Source organism: Anomaloglossus baeobatrachus, chromosome 4 (genome assembly GCF_048569485.1).
Source record: "Anomaloglossus baeobatrachus isolate aAnoBae1 chromosome 4, aAnoBae1.hap1, whole genome shotgun sequence".
Classification (NCBI taxonomy): Eukaryota; Metazoa; Chordata; class Amphibia; order Anura; family Aromobatidae; genus Anomaloglossus; species Anomaloglossus baeobatrachus.
Window position 1 is genome coordinate 300,593,102 of NC_134356.1, and position 22,166 is coordinate 300,615,267.

The window sequence follows — 22,166 nt, forward strand, 5'->3', positions numbered from 1 at the left end:
ACATTTTTGATACCTAAATCAAATTAATTTCAGAAGGTTTATTTGTTGTGTGAGTATATAGACATAAAAAAGACCAAATTTATCACAGTTGTTCATACGGTTCAATAAATTGATGCATCCATATCTAAGGTGATGCCAATTGTGGGGAGACATTTTTACGTAAAGGCTCTAAATTTAAGTTATACTCATCTATTGGCCACGTTCACTTGTTCAGTATTTGACATCAGTATTTGTAAGCTAAAATCAGGAGTGGAATGTCATGCCCCTTCAAAGAAAAGTCTCTGTTGTGAGGCAGGGCATCCTATGTTTAATGGACAAGATAGGTCCCATGATACTGCCACAAAGTTCATTGGTGAAAGCGATCGAGAACGAAGTGTTATGGACAGTATTCAGTATTCTATGATTACATGAATATACCCAAAAATAGCAGGAGTCAAAATGTCCCTTGTATTTGTGTACCACACCCATTGTCTGGTCTGCACTCAGATTTGGGACTTTGTGATCATTAGACTTTTCATAATGCTGATTTAGCTCATTATAAAATGATGAAATGCATAAAAATATATATTACTCAATGTAAGCTCTTTTTGCTGCTTGACCAATAGAATTACAGTAGGCAACCTTTGGCCTTGAGCCAGGAGACTTCTTTTATTATTCTCAGCACATCCTTCATAAATCAGAATTCTGCTTTGATCATGACCCGTGGTCTTTGGTCTGTGTAGGTAGACATTGCATGCAATATAACCTTTAATTGGTGATCGGCCTGCAGGTTTTTAAGAGGTAGATGCATATACATGAATGGCATCATCCTAAATTCTACCTTATCAGAAGCAATCCCTGGTCTTGTAACAGAGACTTTTCTTTGAAGGGGATTTGTTATCCTGACAACGTTGGAAGAGAGGAGGAGGGATTCATATGTTTAAATATAAAAGCTCATTCGTCCACCGAACACTGCTAGCAATCATGCCAATACTACATTGTCTTTAATATTGCACATCATAAGTAATAACTGCCAGCCCCTGATGATTCTGGGCAATGATAATGTATCAGTTAAAATTTGTAGGGCTGCGTCAGATTTATCTGTTCATATTCAACCAATACGAATTTTGTTGGATTTACTCCAAAAGCTTCCAACGTTATGAGAAAGGCACTATGGGTATAGCTTGAACATTATCCCTTTATATCATGGTGACTAAAATACATGTATATACCAGTACTGCAGATTTCTCTAACCATGCGGATTCTGCATGGTTTCTATTAACGGGCACATCCATAGAGGCCAAATAGTCAGAAAGTCACCTCTGACGTCTTAAAAATGCTGTGACGGAATGTTTTCAATTTGTACCCCTTATGAAAAAGTATCTGTAGATGTACAATTACAAGCTTAATCCACATCAAGTTCATCATAAAGTGCCTGCTCATATTTATTTGGTGCTTCATAGCTAAAACCAATCTTTTGGCGCAATAGTGATTATTATTAGAAACTATTATTATTGTTCTTGAAGCAACTAGGTCACTCAGGCTAATTGTCATGTGAATTAATATTAATAGAGATATTTTTAGATCAATTAATTTCAATTTTAAATGTGTTCTTTGACACTCATTAGTATCATATTTAAGTTTTAGATAGTGTTTAATTAAACTCTGTTTCAATAATTCACATTATAATTACTCCAATTGGATTAGTCAGTGCACACTTTCTCTTTGAAGCTCTTAATAATTTGAAAAATGGTTGATTTAGGGGCAATCTTTCAAGCAGCAATATACTTGCTTGTATACCCATTCAATGCAAAGCAGAGATGACTGTATGTGATTCCTTACAGATAAATGTGGCTACAGAAAAAGATTGCATTTTTCTCAACATATCTGATTCCTCTAAAGCGGGCTTTACACGCTACGACATCGCTCAAGTGAGCTCGTTGGGGTCACGGAATTTGTGAAGCACATCCGGTCGCTTTAGCGATGTCGTTGCGTGTGACACCTGTGAGCGATTTTGCATCGTCGCAAAAACGTGCAAAATCGCTCATCAGTGACATGGGGGTTTATTCTCAAATATCGTTACTGCAGCAGTAACGAAGTTGTTCCTCGTTCCTGCGGCAGCACACATCGCTCCATGTGACACCACAGGAACGAGGAAGCTCTCATTACCTGCCTCCCGGCCACAATGCGGGAGGAAGGAGGTGGGCGGGATGTTCGTCCCGCTCATCTCCACCCTCCACTTTTATTGGGCGACGGTTCAGTGACGCTGCTGTGACGTCGCTGTGACGCTGAACAAACCGCCCCCTTAGAAAGGAGGCGGTTCGCTGGTCACAGCGACGTCGCAGGGAAGGTAAGTCCGTGTGACGGGTCCAGGCGATGTTGTGCGACACAGGCAGAGATTTGCCCGTGTCGCACAACCAATGGGGGCGGGTACGCACGCTGGCGATATCGGTACCGATATCGCAGTGTGTAAAGCGGCCTTTAGAATCTGCAATTAATGCAAATTGGCACTATAAAAGCTGAAGCAACAAACTTTTTGAAAACCAAAATTTGTGCGTCTCCAATCTTTGGGCCATGATTGTGTAATATATATTAATAACAGAAAAGATTGGATTATTATTCACGTATGTGATATACGGTAATCAATGTATAACCATGTGAAACCTGGTAAATGTATTGATTGAGATGTTGATTTTATTGAATTTAGCATCGATAGTGGAACAGAAATGGTGGTGTCAAATGCATCCTTGTCTTGATGGAGAGGAATGCAAAGTCCTTCCAGACCAAAAAGGATGGAGTTGTGCCTCAGGTAGTAAAGTGAAAACCACAAAGGTGAGTTCTAGATAATTCGTTCATCTAATTTTAGCTGCAACATTAAAACTGCTCATCACTTACTAACTTATGTTTCAAACATTACATGTCTAAACAATGTATATATAATGAATACATTATTTCAATACTATATATGTTCTAAATATGGCATTAAATAAATTATAATATTAATGTAAAAAATGTAGTAGATTAATTTATCTCATGATAGACTTCATAATAAAAAAAGCATCAAAAGCACAGACTTTGGGATAGTCTGACACATGGCAAGACACACAACAATAAGGCATTTCACCACAATAAACAAGGGGTACACCAGAGACACAAACAATGGTGGGCCCTAGTGCTAGGAAAACAAATGATGGGACACCTCCTGCACTCACCTGCAGCTGTACCCTTCACTCCTAAGCAGTTCCTATACAGGTTCTGCACCTGTTGCCGAGCAGGATACCTGAAGCTCTGAGAGACCCTGCAATAACCCTGGCTAGTGAGTTGGCAGGTAAGGAGCATTAATCCCACCACTGCACTAATACGACAAGAAGGGAGGGTGCAACATACAGGGGAAACAACAAAGGACAAAGCCCAGCTGCAGTCAAAGACCAGGACTGCAGTCTATACCACTTAACTGCAACAAGAGCTCCAGTAGCTCCTCCACCTAAGGGCTAGCTACAGAATGGATTGAGAATAACCAGTACCCTCTACTGTGAGATGTGTCCCTATTTCAATTTTAGAGCACTATTTCCTTGTATTGTCCATAACATACTGTTGATACTTAAGAGGCATTATATAGTCTCTTTCACTGGTCAAAATGAGTGTCTAAAGTTGCATACATTCAATTCCCTTGTGTAGGAAATGAGACTCATCTGTACCCCAGACAAAAAGTCATGTACACCTACCAACCATTCAAAGTTGAGCAGAAAGATTTGCAGGGCCCTTGTCCAGTGGCCATGTCCATAGTCCTTGAGCACAGACCAGACCAGTTAAAAATTCCTATTACCTGCAGTATCCCAGTTATCTCTTCTTTTGACATTATTATGTTGCAGAGCACTGCTCCATGACATCATAGGGGCCTATTATTAGAATAGACGCCATGGATGCCAAAGGTAGTAGGAAGTTCGCAGTGTTCTAATTTGTCAGCTGCAGACTACCAACATGGCTGCATAAACAGTGCCCTGCAATTCTTTTTTTCAACTGTAATACCAACCATTATTCTATTGCTCATAATATTACACCCTAATAATAATACAAACTCTAATTGCTACAAACTCATGACATCCCAAGTTCAAGTAATATCCAAATATTTCCACCATACATTGCTCAAATTAGGGTTCCCTAAAAATATTAATATACCATTCCTTTAAAATATTGTAATATCCCAGTACCAGTTCTACTATTATTGAGTAAATTATTTGTCATGTGGCGTGTGTAAATCTGTTTCAGAATTTAATTGGGCACTGTGAGATAGGAGACGTATAATAGATTGTATATGCATACACTGAGGACTGAGAAATGCCCATCGTGCTTTATACTTTGCTGCTATCTACTGACTGATGTATGCTTAAGTTAGGTATTCATTCTCCTTACCACAAACTACCATAGAAATGCCAGTGAGAGCCCTCCAGCTCAGTGCTGAGACATGTCTTGTAATCTGGTACAAACCAGTTCTCTTTAGTCTAGTCCAAGGAGGAAGTAAGCACTAGTCCCAGAATCTATTCCAGTCCAAACTGGGGGCACATCTTGCTTCATATAGTTACTGCGGCAAAGGAGTGAAGCTTCATATAGTCAGGAGCAGTGGCGTAACTAAAGTTTGATGGGCCCCGGTGCAAAGTTCGGACCTGGGCCCTCCTCTACGTATACCGACACTTGGGGTATAGGATAATGACGCTGACAATTGGCTCATTCCCTCAGCACCCAGCTTCCCTATGTTCTGATATCCATCTTGTCCTCGCCACCCAGATTCCCCATGCTCTGCTATACTTTTTTCCCTCAGCACCCAGCTTTCCCATATCAGAGCATGGGAAAGCTGGGTGCTGAGAGATGTATAGCAGAGCATGGGAAAGCTGGGTGCTGAGGGAAAGAGCCCTTTTCCCTCAGCACAAAACATTCCCATCCACTGCTTGTATCTTTGTCCCCCCTTGTATATAGTTTTCCCAAATACAATAATGGCCCCTGCATAGCCTTCCATATTGTATAAAGGGTCCCACATAACTCTTCATATATTAGAATGCAGCTACATAGTCCTGCATGTATTATAATGAATTTCCCATAGTTCTCATGTATTATAATTCACCTCATAGTCCTCCATATATTATACTACGCCCCATAGTCCTCCATATATTATAATTCACCCCAGGCCTCCATGTATGATGCAGCCCCCCCATGCTCCATGTATACTACTGGCAGCTCCCCCATGCTCCATGTATACTGCTGGCAGCCCCCATGCTCCATGTATACTGCTGGCAGCCCCCCCATGCAACATGTATACTGCTGGCAGCCCCCCATGCTCCATGTATACTGCTGGCAGCCCCCTCCATGCTCCATGTATACTGCTGGCAGCCCCCCCATGCTCCATGTATACTGCTGGCAGCTCCCCCATGCTCCATGTATACTGCTGGCAGCCCCCCATGCTCCATGTATACTGCTGGCAGCCCCCCCCATGCTCCATGTATACTGCTGGCAGCCCTCCCCATGCTCCATGTATACTGCTGGCAGCCCCCCCATGATCCATGTATACTGCTGGCAGCCCCCCCATGCTCCATGTATACTGCTGGCCGACCCCCCATGCTCCATGTATAATCCTGGCAGCCCCCCCCCATGCTCCATGTATACTGCTGGCAGCCCCCATGCTCCATGTATACTGCTGGCAGCCCCCATGCTCCATGTATACTGCTGGAAGCCCCCCCCATGCTCCATGTATACTGCTGGCAGCTCCCCCATGCTCCATGTATACTGCTGGCAGCCCCCATGCTCCATGTATACTGCTGGCAGCCCCCCCATGTTCCATGTACACTGCTGGCAGCCCCCCCATGTTCCATGTATAATGCTGGCAGCCCCCCCATGCTCCATGTATACTGCTGACAGCCCCCCCATGCTCCATGTATACTGCTGGCAGCCCCCATGCTCCATGTATACTGATGGCAGCGCCCATGCTCCATATATACTGCTGGCTGCCCCACCATGCATGTATACTGCTGGCTGCCCCCCATGCTTCTCCACCCGGCCCCAGGTATGCACTGATTTAACAAAAAAAAATAAAAAATAAGTTCCTACCTGTCTCCTGGTTCCCCCGCTGCTGTCCTCACGTGTCCTCATTCCCTCGCTGCTCCGTCATCTCTACTCCATTCCCCTGCAGCTGCGGTCGGCGTCCTCCCGCTCTGCGCTCTGTGTCTGAGCACAGCGGACGCACAGGAGTGACGTCACCGCGCAGGCACAGAGGGAGAATGAAGGAGTGTGGAGCTACACGGGACGCTCCACGCTTCTTCATTGTTGCTGTGCGTGATGACGGGGGAGGGGGGCACCGGGTCATATAACGGCCGTGTGGTCTGTACCAGATCATCGCAGCTCCTCTCGCAGAAAGGAGCTGCTTGCTGATCTGCAGAGTGGGCCCCTTAGCTGCTGGGCCCAGTCGCGACCTCTGCGACCGCAGTAGTTACGCCCCTGGTCAGGAGAGATAAAGATGAACAAGTGATCTCTTGCATACTGGTTTCTTTTTGTGCCTCTAGCCGGAACCAGTGTGATGTGACACCAACACCTGCACTCCAACACCACCTCTAAAGGAGCACCCACAGGGAGTCGCTATACCATCTCCATAAAAGCAACCTGCCCTTATTGACAATTATTGTGGTCATGATGGAATTGTTTAACCGTCCATCAGCCCATTACCATCTGATGCCAATGGAACTAGGTGGACCGCTGGCCCCTCTGCAATGTCTGGCGGCTCCCCCATGGCTCACAACAAGATCAGAATAGTACCTCAAAACACATGAAAAATTAACTGCCATGGAATGTGAAAGATTAATATATATAAACATAATGTGCATGTATAATAAATCATGCTTGCAAATGCACTGCCACTTCACGACAAATACATGTATACATTGTTAACTTAGATATATACAGTGCTCAGAATAAATGAGTACACCCCTCTGAAATGTAGGATGCTAATTAATATCTCACTGAAAAGAAGGAGTTTCCAAAATTTTGACAAGACTTAATTTCATAGAGCATTTTTTTAGTCCAAAAAATAAAAGCAAGGTAATAATAAAACCTTTCAATACAAAATCTGCAGTTTTATTCAAATTAGGTGATGTAAAATGAATATACCTGACATAAAAAATAACTAGGTCTAGTATTTTATATTTTCCATGACAGTACCAATTCTTCTAAACATCTAATGAACAAGGTGGTGATATATTGCAACATTTATCTTCTTTCATTTATTAAGAACAATCTCTTTTAGAGCCTGGATGGAGAGTGATGCTCCACTTCTCTCCTCAGAATTCCCCATAGGTGTTTGATTGGGTTCAGATCAGGAGACATGCTTGGCCACTGAATCACTTTCACCCAGAAGAAACAGCGATCTTAGATTTGTGTTTTCTATGATTATCATTTTGGGAAAGTTCACATTTACCAAGTGGACGGAGTGATGGTAGATATTTCTTTTTCACTTTTGAGCAGTAGATTTGTAAATTCATGATACTATAAATGAAATGTAGGAAGTAGAACCTCAGCACAGAAGAGACATAATTGTTCAGTATTTCTGCAAAAAGTGATGTTTATTCCAATCCGGCATCAAGGGAAAATAGAAATAATCCTAAGTTTCAACCTTCTCAAGGTCTTTGTCAACGATATCTGTATAGGGAGAGCCAGGGATCATACTCGTAATAGGCTACACAAGGGTCCATATGTGTGGTGCCTGGTAGGGTGGTAGGGTATAGGCAACTTGAGCTGCAGATGAGAAACCAAGTTTATGCTGGGAAACAGGTGTCAATCAGATTTGCAATCAGCAGCCCACATTTGCAAAAATGTTGTGTAGTATGCTATCCTATAGAAAATGTTGATTTTAAGAGGGGTGCTCATTTTTGCTAAGCACTGGGAAGATATACACTGTGTATAATATACAGGGTATATACAGTTAGGTCCAGAAATATTTGGACAGTGACACAAGTTTTGTTATTTTAGCTGTTTACAAAAACATGTTCAGAAATACAATTATATATATAATATGGGCTGAAAGTGCACACTCCCAGCTGCAATATGAGAGTTTTCACATCCAAATCGGAGAAAGGGTTTAGGAATCATAGCTCTGTAATGCATAGCCTCCTCTTTTTCAAGGGACCAAAAGTAATTGGACAAGGGACTCTAAGGGCTGCAATTAACTCTGAAGGCATCTCCCTCATTAACCTGTAATCAATGAAGTAGTTAAAACGTCTGGGGTTGATTACAGGTGTGTGGTTTTGCATTTGGAAGCTGTTGCTGTGACCAGACAACATGCGGTCTAAGGAACTCTCAATTGAGGTGAAGCAGAACATCCTGAGGCTGAAAAAAAAAAAATCCATCAGAGAGATAGCAGACATGCTTGGAGTAGCAAAATCAACAGTCGGGTACATTCTGAGAAAAAAGGAATTGACTGGTGAGCTTGGGAACTCAAAAAGGCCTGGGCGTCCACGGATGACAACAGTGGTGGATGATCGCCGCATACTTTCTTTGGTGAAGAAGAACCCGTTCACAACATACATCAACTGAAGTCCAGAACACTCTCAGTGAAGTAGGTGTATCTGTCTCTAAGTCAACAGTAAAGAGAAGACTCCATGAAAGTAAATACAAAGGGTTCACATCTAGATGCAAACCATTCATCAATTCCAAAAATAGACAGGCCAGAGTTAAATTTGCTGAAAAACACCTCATGAAGCCAGCTCAGTTCTGGAAAAGTATTCTATGGACAGATGAGACAAAGATCAACCTGTACCAGAATGATGGGAAGAAAAAAGTTTGGAGAAGAAAGGGAACGGCACATGATCCAAGGCACACCACATCCTCGGTAAAACATGGTGGAGGCAACGTGATGGCATGGGCATGCATGGCTTTCAATGGCACTGGGTCACTTGTGTTTATTGATGACATAACAGCAGACAAGAGTAGCCGGATGAATTCTGAAGTGTACCGGGATATACTTTCAGCCCAGATTCAGCCAAATGCCGCAAAGTTGATCGGACGGCGCTTCATAGTACAGATGGACAATGACCCCAAGCATACAGCCAAAGCTACCCAGGAGTTCATGAGTGCAAAAAAGTGGAACATTCTGCAATGGCCAAGTCAATCACCAGATTTTAACCCAATTGAGCATGCATTTCACTTGCTCAAATCCAGACTTAAGACGGACAGACCCACAAACAAGCAAGACCTGAAGGCTGCGGCTGTAAAGGCCTGGCAAAGCATTAAGAAGGAGGAAACCCAGCGTTTGGTGATGTCCATGGGTTCCAGACTTAAGGCAGTGATTGCCTCCAAAGGATTCGCAACAAAATATTGAAAATAAAAATATTTTGTTTGGGTTTGGTTTATTTGTCCAATTACTTTTGACCTCCTAAAATGTGGAGTGTTTGTAAAGAAATGTGTGCAATTCCTACAATTTCTATCAGATATTTTTGTTCAAACCTTCAAATTAAACGTTACAATCTGCACTTGAATTCTGTTGTAGAGGTTTCATTTCAAATCCAATGTGGTGGCATGCAGAGCCCAACTCGCGAAAATTGTGTCACTGTCCAAATATTTCTGGACCTAACTGTATATATATATATATATATATATACATATATATATATATATATATATACACTATCTGTAGTACCCGGGCATTGCCCGGGATAGTAACTGTCTCTCTGTCTCTCTCCCAGTCTGTCTGTCTGTCTCTGCCTGTCTGTGTGTCTGTATCAGTCTCTCTGTCTTTGTCTGTATCAGTCTCTCTGTCTGTCTCTGTATCAGTCTCTCTGTCTGTCTATGTATCAGTCTCTCTGTCTGTCTATGTATCAGTCTCTCTGTCTGTCTCTGTATCAGTCTCTGTTTGTCTCTACCTCTGTGTCTATCTCTCTGTGTCTGTCTCTCTCTATCTCTGGGTATGTCTGACTCTCTATCTCTGTGTCTGTCTGTGTCTGTCTGTCTTTATCTGTTTGACAGTCTCTTTCCCATCTGTCTCTTTCCCGTCTGTCTCTTTCCCGTCTGTCTCTTTCCCGTCTGTCTCTTTCCCGTCTGTCTCTTTCCCGTCTGTCTCTTTCCCGTCTGTCTCTTTCCCGTCTGTCTCTTTCCCGTCTGTCTCTTTCCCGGTCTGTCTCTTTACAGGTCTGTCTCTTTACAGGTCTGTCTTTTTCACCGTCTGTCTCTTTCCTCGTCTGTCTAGTTGCCAGTCTGTCTCATTCCAGGTCTGTCTCGTTCCCCGTCTGTCTCGTTCCCCGTCTGTCTCGTTCCCCGTCTGTCTCGTTCCCCGTCTGTCTCGTTCCCCGTCTGTCTCGTTCCCCGTCTGTCTCGTTCCCCGTCTGTCTCGTTCCCCGTCTGTCTCGTTCCCCGTCTGTCTCGTTCCCCGTCTGTCTCGTTCCCCGTCTGTCTCGTTCCCCGTCTGTCTCGTTCCCCGTCCATCTCTTTCCTTGTCTGTCTCTTTCCAGTTCTGTCACTTTCCAGGTCTGTCTGATTCTAAGTCTGTCTCATTCCAGGTCTATCTCGTTCCAGGTCTGTCTCATTCTAGGGCTGTCTCTTTCCACATCTGTCTCTTTCCATGTCTGTCTCTTTCTCCGTCTGTCTCTTTCTCCTTCTGTCTCTTTCTCCGTCTCTTTCTCCATCTGTCTCTTTCGCCATCTGTCTCTTTCGCCCTCTGTCTCTTTCGCCCTCTGTCTCTCTCCCAGTCTCTGTCTGTCTCTGCCTGTGTCTGTGTGTCTGTCTCTGTCTGTATTAGTCCCTCTGTCTGTCTCTGTATCAGCCTTTCTGTCTGTCTCTGTATCAGTCTCTCAGTTTGTCTCTATCTCTGTGTCCATCTCTATCTCTGTGTCTGTCTCTCTCTGTTTCTGGGTATGTCTGACTCTCTTTCTCTGTGTCTGTCTGTGTCTGTCTGTCTTTATCTGTTTGTCAGTCTCTTTCCCGTCTGTCTCATTCCAGGTCTGTCCCTTTCCCCGTCTGTCCCTTTCCCCGTCTGTCCCTTTCCCCGTCTGTCCCTTTCCCCGTCTGTCCCTTTCCCCATCTGTCCCTTTCCCCATCTGTCCCTTTCCCCGTCTGTCCCTTTCCCCGTCTGTCCCTTTCCCCGTCTGTCCCTTTCCCCGTCTGTCCCTTTCTCGTCTGTCCCGCTCCCTGTCTGTCTCGCTCCCCGTCTGTCTCGCTCCCCGTCTGTCTCGCTACCCATCTGTCTCGCTACCCGTCTGTCTCGCTACCTATCTGTCTCGCTACCCGTCTGTCTCGCTACCCGTCTGTTTCTTTCCAGGTCTGTCTCTTTCCAGGTCTGTCTCTTTCCAGGTCTGTCTCTTTCCAGGTCTGTCTCGTTCCCCGTCTGTCTCGTTCCCCGTCTGTCTCGTTCCCCGTCTGTCTCGTTCCCCGTCTGTCTCGTTCCCCGTCTGTCTCGTTCCCCGTCTGTCTCGTTCCCCGTCTGTCTCGTTCCCCGTCTGTCTCGTTCCCCGTCTGTCTCGGTCCCCGTCTGTCTCGGTCCCCGTCTGTCTCGGTCCCCGTCCGTCTCTTTCCACGTCCGTCTCTTTCCACGTCTGTCTCTTTCCACGTCTGTCTCTTTCCACGTTTGTCTCTTCCATGTCTGTCTCTTTCCACGTCTGTCTCTTTCTCCGTCTGTCTCGTTCCACGTCTGTCTCTTTCCCCGTCTGTCTCGTTCCCCGACTGTCTTGTTCCCCGTCTGTCTCGTTCCCCGTCTGTCTCGTTCCCCGTCTGTCTCGTTCCCCGTCCATCTCTTTCCTTGTCTGTCTCTTTCCAGTTCTGTCACTTTCCAGGTCTGTCTGATTCTAAGTCTGTCTCATTCCAGGTCTATCTCGTTCCATGTCTGTCTCATTCTAGGGCTGTCTCTTTCCACATCTGTCTCTTTCCATGTCTGTCTCTTTCTCCGTCTGTCTCTTTCTCCTTCTGTCTCTTTCTCCGTCTGTCTCTTTCTCCGTCTGTCTCTTTCGCCATCTGTCTCTTTCGCCATCTGTCTCTTTCGCCCTCTGTCTCTCTCCCAGTCTCTGTCTGTCTCTGCCTGTGTCTGTGTGTCTGTCTCTGTCTGTATTAGTCCCTCTGTCTGTCTCTGTATCAGCCTTTCTGTCTGTCTCTGTATCAGTCTCTCAGTTTGTCTCTATCTCTGTGTCCATCTCTATCTCTGTGTCTGTCTCTCTCTGTTTCTGGGTATGTCTGACTCTCTTTCTCTGTGTCTGTCTGTGTCTGTCTGTCTTTATCTGTTTGTCAGTCTCTTTCCCGTCTGTCTCATTCCAGGTCTGTCCCTTTCCCCGTCTGTCCCTTTCCCCGTCTGTCCCTTTCCCCGTCTGTCCCTTTCCCCGTCTGTCCCTTTCCCCGTCTGTCCCTTTCCCCGTCTGTCCCTTTCCCCGTCTGTCCCTTTCCCCGTCTGTCCCTTTCCCCGTCTGTCCCGCTCCCTGTCTGTCTCGCTCCCTGTCTGTCTCTTTCCCCGTCTGTCTCTTTCTCCATCTGTCTCTTTTCCCGTCTGTCTTGCTCCCTGTCTGTCTCGCTCCCTGTCTGTCTCGCTCCCCGTCTGTCTCGCTCCCCGTCTGTCTCGCTACCCATCTGTCTCGCTACCCGTCTGTCTCGCTACCTATCTGTCTCGCTACCCGTCTGTCTCGCTACCCGTCTGTTTCTTTCCAGGTCTGTCTCTTTCCAGGAATGTCTCTTTCCAGGTCTGTCTCTTTCCAGGTCTGTCTCTTTCCCCGTCTGTCTCGTTCCCCGTCTGTCTCGTTCCCCGTCTGTCTCGTTCCCCGTCTGTCTCGTTCCCCGTCTGTCTCGTTCCCCGTCTGTCTCGTTCCCCGTCTGTCTCGTTCCCCGTCTGTCTCGTTCCCCGTCCGTCTCGTTCCCCGTCCGTCTCGTTCCCCGTCCGTCTCTTTCCACGTCTGTCTCTTTCCACGTCTGTCTCTTTCCACGTCTGTCTCTTTCCACGTTTGTCTCTTCCATGTCTGTCTCTTTCCACGTCTGTCTCTTTCTCCGTCTGTCTCTTTCTCCGTCTGTCTCTTTCCCCGTCTGTCTCTTTCCCCGTCTGTCTCTTTCCCCGTCTGTCTCTTTCCCCGTCTGTCTCTTTCCCCGTCTGTCTCTGTCTGTTTCTCTGTCTCTTTTCATTTCTTGTCTCTGTCTCTTTCCCTGTCTCTTTACTTGTCTCTGTCTCTTTTCCTGTTTCTTTCCTTGTCTCTGTCTCTTTCCCAGTCTGTTTCTTTCCCCGTATGTCTCTTTCCCCATCTGTCCCTTTCCCCGTCTGTTTCTTTCCCCGTCTGTCTCTGTCACTTTGCCTGTCTCTTTACTTGTCTCTATTTCTTTCCCTGTCTCTTTTCCAGTCTGCCTGGCTCTTTCCCTGTCTGTGTCTGTCTGCCTCTTTGACTGACTGACTGTCTCTCTCTCTCTGTCTTTTTCTGCCTCTCTCTATCCGTCTCCCCACCAATATCTTATTACCTTACACATAAGCTTCTTATACTAACAATTTATTTTGTTCCTATAGCAACCACTCACAGCTCCTATTAATAACCTAATAGCTCGCAGCTCCATTGACTTTAATGGAGGCAGGTTTTTTTTTTAGAGTAACTGTAAAGTGCGGGGTTAAACTTTCCTGTGAAAACATAGTCTATGACATTCTCTGAGTCACATGGGATGTCTGTGCAAAATTTTGTGATTGTAAATGTGATGGTGTGGATTCCTTTAGTGGACATACACACATACACATACACACATACACACATACATATATATATATATATATATATGTGCAGAAAATAGGAGAGATCCAGCAAAGAATTGGGAAATCCAGTTGGTATAAAACTTGTAGATTTATTCGTAGAAATGTTTTTTAAAAACATGACAGAGCTGAGGACATAAAGTAAATGCAGGACAAATGCATCACGGACAGTCCCTTCTTCACGGTCCTAGCTAAGAGTGAAACATATATATTTATATATACTAACTTAGTAATGAAATGCTAAAGTATTTAAGCTGTCATTTGTTTTTAAATTCTACAACACAAATTTAATACTTTATTATTTTATTAAATACCTCTTTAATGACTGTGTTATAAACTTTGAAAACAAATGTCAGAATATCCTACTAATCCTGGTAATAAAATGAGCATCTTGTGGAGTAAATCAACTTTTTTATCTAAACAAATAATTTATTTTAATACACTTACCCTATTTTGCTTCCCTCTTTCCCAAATGTTATGCTGAAGTATTGTTTCAATGCCCATTTCATTTTCCTTTAGAAGCTGCTTTCTACTGCTGCTTGGTTTCAACTGCTGCTCAGCATACGTTATAATAATTTGTTGTTATTGTAGTTTTACATTACCACTTTTCCCTAAAAAAGCAAGAAAAACAGATCAAAGCATAGTACATAGCCCAAAAAAGTTTCAATAAAAATGAAACTTGATTGCTGAGAAAAGGGTTAAGCTTTAAGAAGTACTGTGTTTCTAGGTCACAATAAGTTATACGGCTGCTATATATGTGATGCTCCACCATGGGTGCATATTTTGATACTGAGAAACAAAGCTTTGTCTTGGACCTGAAAAATAGCAGATCTGTCCTTTCTTCTCCTGCAAAACCATTACTTTTTTGAGAATTGATCATCATAGAGACAGGAGCTTTCCAGCACAAGTCCCAAAGAAGCCCTAAATTTCTGCCTATAATACCATGCGATAATACCTGTATTCCAATAAAAAATAATAATGTAATAGAATAAAAGAGTCTCATCTAAAATTAAGTGAAATAAAAGAATATAAAGACATTGTATACTGTGAATTATATCTCGCTTTATACAGTGGTTAAAAATGTAATGCAAACACTTGTTTTTTTTCATTTCTGAGCCAATTCGATTATACAAGTTAAAAAATGTACATTGAAAATCCAAAAATGAGGGGTAGCAAAGAAAACATTTCTGAAACCCTATTATTCATAAAAAGGGGAGATACACTTTGATTAATGAGGTCTGAATATAAACCTTACATTGCTAGATGCATGGAGAGACTAACCTGTATTCTACTAAAATGGGAAAAATACTAATGATAAGACCACAAGATTTTAGAAAAGCTTAATAACTACACATAAATTCACCATATGAATTGACTTGTACGTAGACTCCCAACTCTTGCTGCTGAGAATTCCATATTCCCAGCCATACTGAGTGACTTTAAAACACATCATCATTTCAACAGCCGGTGTGTTCCTCCGGGGAGTCTTGATTGCATGCCTGTGAATGGTGTTTCCATAATGATGATGAAAATCAGTTCTGCGTTTGGTTACACACTGGAAATGTTGGAAGCAGAATAAAACAAAAATCAGTTCCCGTCTGACAAATCCTATTGAGCCATTCACCACAAGATGCAAACATATTCAATATACATGTAATATGTGTACACATGAAATGTGCTTTTGCTAAGTATTCAAAAGACATACCCTTCCCCAGTGATGTGAAATAAGTCACCTGGGATATATACACCTGTCCTGCATATGGTAAGAGAAAGTGAGCATATTGCTGTCTAACTGTTGGAAATCCTTTGATAATATTCATATGTTTGTTCACTACTCTTTTTAATATGCCAGAAAATACAGTTTAAAGTTCTATGATCTAATATGGACACCACCTCAAGTTCAAAGGAGTTTAAGATAATTTTAAGATGAAAATATTGTAAGAGAGCCTCCACCTGCCCTACGCCATTTCTAACTGGCACCAGGACCTGGGTGTGAATGTGACACATTAAAACTGCAACTTTACTTCTAAAGCGGGCTTTACACACAGCGATATCGCTAGCGATATCGCCAGCATGCGTACCCGCCCCCGTCGGATGTGCGTCATGGGCCAATCGCTGCCCGTGGTGCACAACATTGCTTACACCCATCACACGAACTTACCTGCCTAGCGACATCGCTGTGGCCGGCGAACCGCCTCCTTTCTAAGGGGGCGGTTCGTTTGGCATCACAGCGGCATCACTAAGTGGCCGCCCAATAGAAGCGGAAGGGCGGAGATGAGCGGGCCTAACATCTTGCCCACCTCCTTCCTTCCTCATTGCGGGCGGCCGCAGGTACAATGTTGTTCCTCGTTCCTGCGGTGTCACACATAGCGATGTGTGCTGCCGCAGAAATGACGAACAGCCTGCATCCTGCAACAGCAATGATAATTGGGATAGGAATGACTGGCCAACGATCAATGATATGGTGAGTATTTTTGATTGTTAACGGTCGCTCCTGCGTTTAACACGCAACGTCGTCGCTAAAGAGGCTGGATGTGCATCACTAATTCCTTGACCCCAACGACGTCTCTTTAGCGATGTCGTTGCGTGTAAAGCCCGCTTTAGGGTCAGCGAGGAAGACATTTGTGAGTGGAATGTAATAAAAAAATTGCATTCCACTCGGACCAATATTAATCTATGGGGCAGCTCCCATGTGCGATTATTCTTTCAGCCCTAATCGGATCGAGACAACAGTCACAGCATGGTGCAGGTGGAATGTGAGCTTGTTTCACTCGCACCTATTCAAGTCTATGGGGCGAGAGAAAAATCGCATTGCTCTCGCGTTACACCATTGTAACGCGAGAGCAGTGTGATTCTCGCATCAGCCGGAAATGGAGGAGATAGGGAGATAAATCCCTCCCCTCCACAGCTATGGTCTGATCGCATGATCGGACCACAGTCATATGACACTCGGCTCCCATAGTGCTGCGAGCGTGAGATGAGTGTCAAGCGAGGACTCGCACAAATCCCTGTATGGCCTCAGCCTTACAATAAAAGTAACAAAAAATGATCAACTTACAGCAGGGGCTGATTGGGAAATTTCCAGTTTCTCTCCAGTTGCAGTGGCCCATCTTTAGCCTGCTCATCACTGACTATTACATTAAAGCAGTAGAGTTTAAAGGCTTTCAAAATAACTGTGGCTGAGACTTAAATATAGAAACAGAACTGAACTTACTGCCTAAATATGGGAACAGAACCAAGCTTACTGCATAAATACGGGAACAGAACCGAGCTTACTACATAAATACAAAAGCAGAACTGAGCTTACTAGATAAATACAGTACCAGTACTGAGCCTATTACATAGATATGGGAACAGATCCAAGCTATCTGCATTAATACAGGAACAGAACCAAGATTACTACATAAATGCACTACCAGCTACCAGAACAGAGCTTAGTACATAAATATGAGAACAGAACCAAACTATGTTATTATGAGAATAGAACCAAGCTTACTACATGAGTACAGTACCAGAACTGAGCTTACTACATAGATATGGGCGCAAAACTGAGATTACTACATACATAGGTAGCAGAACTGAGTTTACTACATAGATATGGTTACAAAACCTAACTTACTATATTAATACAGTAAGAAAAAAAAGAAGGTGCATAAAGCATGGCTAACAAAGAATTCCTTCTTAAAAAACTTTACTTTTATTTATATCATTTTAAAAATAATCATCGAAAACACACATTTCATGAAGAAAAATACAATGCTAAAAGATTTTTAAAAAGAGTTAATCTAACTAGTGCACAGGTAAGGGAGGAGAAACAGTAATTACACCCTATGATAAATCCACCCTCCTGTGACCTACCTAGCAGTGGAGGTTGGCACCCTAGATTATTGACATGGCACCCCCACTCCACATCGACTCTCCCTAACCTCCCCTGACTCACCCTACCACAAATAATTGAAAAAAGGTGCTCGTGCCTGAGCAAAAGTGCAAATAGAGCTCATCAAATAAAGACAATCATATCAGGGAGGCTACTTTTTCATTAAGATGCTTGATGCGCAGAATCCAAGCCTCAACGTGTTCCCTTTTGGTTCATTGGGAGGCCGATACAGTCTTTGTGTCAATCTGATAGCATGATAATAGGACGGATTTTTACCACAATGGGGTTATATATACTAGGATGGGGCCTAGTATGGGAAACATATATATGAGAATGGGGACATATATACCAGGATAGGGACACAAATACCAGGATTGAAACATATATAACAGGATGGAGGACATTTACCAGAACTGATGCATAGATACCAGAATGTGGCCTAGGATGGCGGACATATATGCCAGGATGGGAACATATATACCAGGATGGGAGACATTTTTACCAGGATGGGGGGCATATATGCCAGGATGTGGCCTAAGCTATGGACATATATACCAGGATGTGGCTTAGGATGGGTGACATATATACCAGGATAGGAACATATATACCAGAATGAGGGACATACTTACCAGGATAGAGGATATACTTACCAGGATTGAACATATATACCAGGGTGAGGGACATTTTTACCACGATGGTGTAATATATACCAGGATGGGGCCTAGAATGGGGAACATATATACCAGGATGGGGACATAAATACCAGGATTGGATCATATATAACAGGATGGGGGACATTTACCAGGATGGGAACATATATACCAGGATGGGGTACATTTTTACCCGGATGGGGGCATATAGGCAGGATGTAGACTAGGATGGGGACATATATACCAGGATGGAGCCTAGGATGGGTGAAATATATACCAGTATGGGACCATTTATACAAGGATGGAGGACATACCAGGATAGGGGACATGCTTTCCAGGGGGGCATATATACCAAGTTATGGGACATATATATCAGGAAGGATCCCAGGATTAGATACATTAGAACAGGCTGGGGGACATTACTACATAATGGGGGGCAAGGAAAATTTCATGTCTTTAAAAGATTTAGAAAGCTTAATGAATACATGCATATGCATACATCATGTCAGGGAGGGAGGGGCCTAGATCCAAATTTTGCATCAGGGCCCATCAAACTCTAGTTACGATACTGGTTATAATATTTTTTTCTTTTACACATAGTTGATGCCTAATTAAGTTTTGTTCACATCAGAATTCCATAATTCATAAGAGATTCCTGACATGATGGCCAACAAGAGAACCTCCGAGAAAGAATTGACTAAAATGAGATCTGTCAGGTGTCCTTCATGTTGTCTAACATTTTAAAGACTAAAATAGTGCAGCATGCTGAAGCTTTTTATTGTTTTTTTTTTATTTGGTTATGTGACAAAGGTTAAAAATACAGACTTGGCAGCAGCTGTCTGGCACTGGGAAAGAGAGTTGAGTTTGTGTTTCACTAATATCCCAAAATTTTCCTCCATGGATTTTATACATAGCCTTTCTTATTAGTGTGTAGTTGAGCGTTAAAAGGGTGGTTCACCGATATTTTTTATTGTCTAGTTTGATATTCTCTCAAATACCTTGTGTTGGCAATAGGGCCAGTGAGAGGCGCTATTGCAGACCGCTGTTCCCCGCTCCGGTGACGTCACGTCAAGTGCCGCACACGTCACATCCCTGCGGTCAGCTGCAGTCTTCCTGACTCACTGAGCTGTGGCGGTGTTTCACAGCTGTCACAGCACAGCGCGTCTCCTGCTTGCAGCGTTCTGCTGTGAGGGAGGAGGGAGCAGGGAACAGATGGGCTGTGACAAGCGGTGAAACACCGCTCACAGCTCAGTGAGTCAGGAAGACTGTAGCCGGCCGCAGGGATGTGACGTGTGCGAAACTTGACGTTACGTCACCGGAGCGGGGAACAGCGGTCTGCAATAGCGCCTCTTACAGGCACTATTGCCAACACAAGGTATTTGAGAGAAACATTGTTTCTCAATATAATATCGAACTAGACAATAAAAAATATGGGTGAACCATCCCTTTAAGTCTTTGTTTCCCAATCTGAAATCAAATCGCTCTACTCAAACAAAAGAAAATACTACTTTGGTGTTTTGGATACATTTCTATGGCAGCACATATCAGCTATAAAGATCATTTTTGGATTATGTACATACCATGTTTTGGATAGATAGTGGTCAAAATAAAACTGTACCAAAATTCCCAGTATGTAAATCCACACTTATTTAAGGAAAGGAAATTCTTAATGAGGCTGTGAATGAAAAAAACAAGACTGTAGTGTTGCTCTCTTGAGACATATGACATGATTGTTGTGCAATTATGTAATTGTGTAATAAGCACTATTTCTCTTGAGAATAACAATGCATCTGAAAATAGAGAAAGGCATTGTACACGGCCTTTGAAAATAACATTTTCTTATTTACGAAGCAGAAGCCTATAGTTTTCTACTGTGAAAATATACAATATTCAGTTTCACAAGTTTTGTAAAAGACATTTATGAAATAGATATGTGATGAACAGCTTGTTAGGAGTTTTTGGATGCTTCAGCTGAAAGTAGTATAAACTGATTTGACTATGGTAGGTATCGAGATGAAAACTCAATACAATCAGTAAGTGAACTTCATATAGGACCTGGGTCATCACTTTATCAAAAATGGACCTGTTAAAACCTGTTTACCTGTTGATATAATGAGTGGTGTTACCACTTACCAGTAGATTGTAGCATTATTAACATTAAATGATTCCAAGTAAATAAGACACCAGTGTCTTCAATACATGAAACACCTAAGATAACTATGATGGATCTGTTATTATGCAGACATTCTAAATTCTGAGATTACCGAGGTTTTTAACAAGAAATGTGCTGCAGAATATACTAATCTTGCCATCAATCTTTAATCAAAACAGTAATAACCCAGAGGAAACAAAGCTCGAATTTTAGGAAGTTGCTGTGTTACCGTTTTGTCTTCATTTTTGTATTAAAGTGTTATTCCCAAAAGATAGGAGATAAATTGATAAGTGCTGTGAATCCTGCCCTGGTATCCCCAGTGATCCAGAAATCTGGGTCTTTTATAACCTTGATAACAGGACCTAGACTCAATAATTTTCCTATTAGACTGCCAAGAACAGAATACAGATATTTTTTATATACTGTACTTTCCAGATTATAAAACGCAATTTTTTCCCCTTAAAATGTGGGTGCGTTTTACAATCCGGAAATGGCTTGCCTAGGCGGCAGTGATGGAGCGGGGTCATAGGAGGCTGGGACGGCAATACTGAGGGCTAGGAGGAACAGTGGAATAGCTCAGGTGGGTCACAGGATGGGGTGTCTCGGTGGTGGGTGCATTGATCTGACTGTGGGCTCCATTGAATCGCCCGCAGTTGATGAGATGGACTTAAAGAAAATGGCCACAGAAGTGGCGTGTGCACAGATTGACGTGATGGACTTAAAAAAAATCGCCACGGAGTCCTATTTGCGCATATACCACCTCCGTGGCCATTTTCTTGAAGTCCATTTAATCAACCACTGGCGATTCAAAGAAGCCTGCAGTCAGATCAATCCACCCGCTGTCAAGACACCCTGTCCTATGTCCCTCCTGATTTGCTTCACTGCAGTGACACCCCCACAGCCCACTGACAGATTAATGGCACCCGCTACTATTACACACCTGCCGGCAGATCAATGATGCCCGCCACTGCCTCGACACTCCCGAGCTTGCAGTATCGCTGACCCTCCTGAACCGCAACTCCCACTCCTCTGAGCCCGCAGCATTGCTGACCCTACCTCCTGTGATGTTCCTGAGCCCCTTCAACCTGGTGAGCATAAGGATTAAGATGCACTAGGATTATAAGACAGACCCCCAATTTAATATTAAAAATTATTTTTTTCCTATTTTCCTCCTCTAAATTTGGGTTGTGTTTTATAATCCGATGCGTCTTATAACATGAAAAATACAGTAATCCTTTAATTTCTTTTGGTGACCTTTTTCTGTATTGAAGGTAGTGCAAAGGGCAGGATATAAAATATGGATTCAAAGGATACACAAAAGAGAAGTCCTGTTACGGTTGCTGCGAGCACTGGAGACTATGTCCAGATTTCTTGCTACTGCACATGTGCGAGCGCTGGAGACTAAGTCCAGATTTCTTGCTACTGCACATGTGCGAGTGCTGGAGACTAAGTCCAGATTTCTTGCTACTGCACATGTGCGAGCGCTGGAGACTAAGTCCTATCTTGGAGCCATTGCACATGTGCGGGTGACATCATCGCTGACACGAGGTCACATGTCTCTGACACCTTCTATGCCGATTGGTCGCTGGTCATGTGCTTGTGACGCCTTGCTCGGTGATAGGCCAGCATGATGTCACTCTTGTCGTTCTGGCAGCGGATTGGCTCTGGTGTCCTCCATCTTGGATGAGGCACAGAGTCTATATAAGACCCTGACACACGCCGCATGGCGCTCAGTCCTCTTGGTTCATGCATGAGGGTAGACGCCCTGTGCACGTT

The 22,166-nt window shown here is 43.5% G+C and overlaps 1 protein-coding gene across 3 annotated transcripts in view; it reads left to right on the top strand.

Moving 5' to 3' along the window:
- TAFA2 (TAFA chemokine like family member 2) overlaps positions 1-22,166 on the top strand; it is a 643,090-nt gene that overhangs the window by 468,251 nt on the left and 152,673 nt on the right. For all 3 annotated transcript variants that reach the window (XR_012753036.1, XM_075344946.1, XM_075344947.1), the window contains exon 5: positions 2,687-2,811. Coding sequence is in view for 2 of the 3 variants with exons in the window: in XM_075344946.1 (XP_075201061.1) it covers positions 2,687-2,811 (125 nt within the window). In the remaining variant the exon portion in view is untranslated. The remainder of the gene's footprint in view (positions 1-2,686; positions 2,812-22,166) is intronic.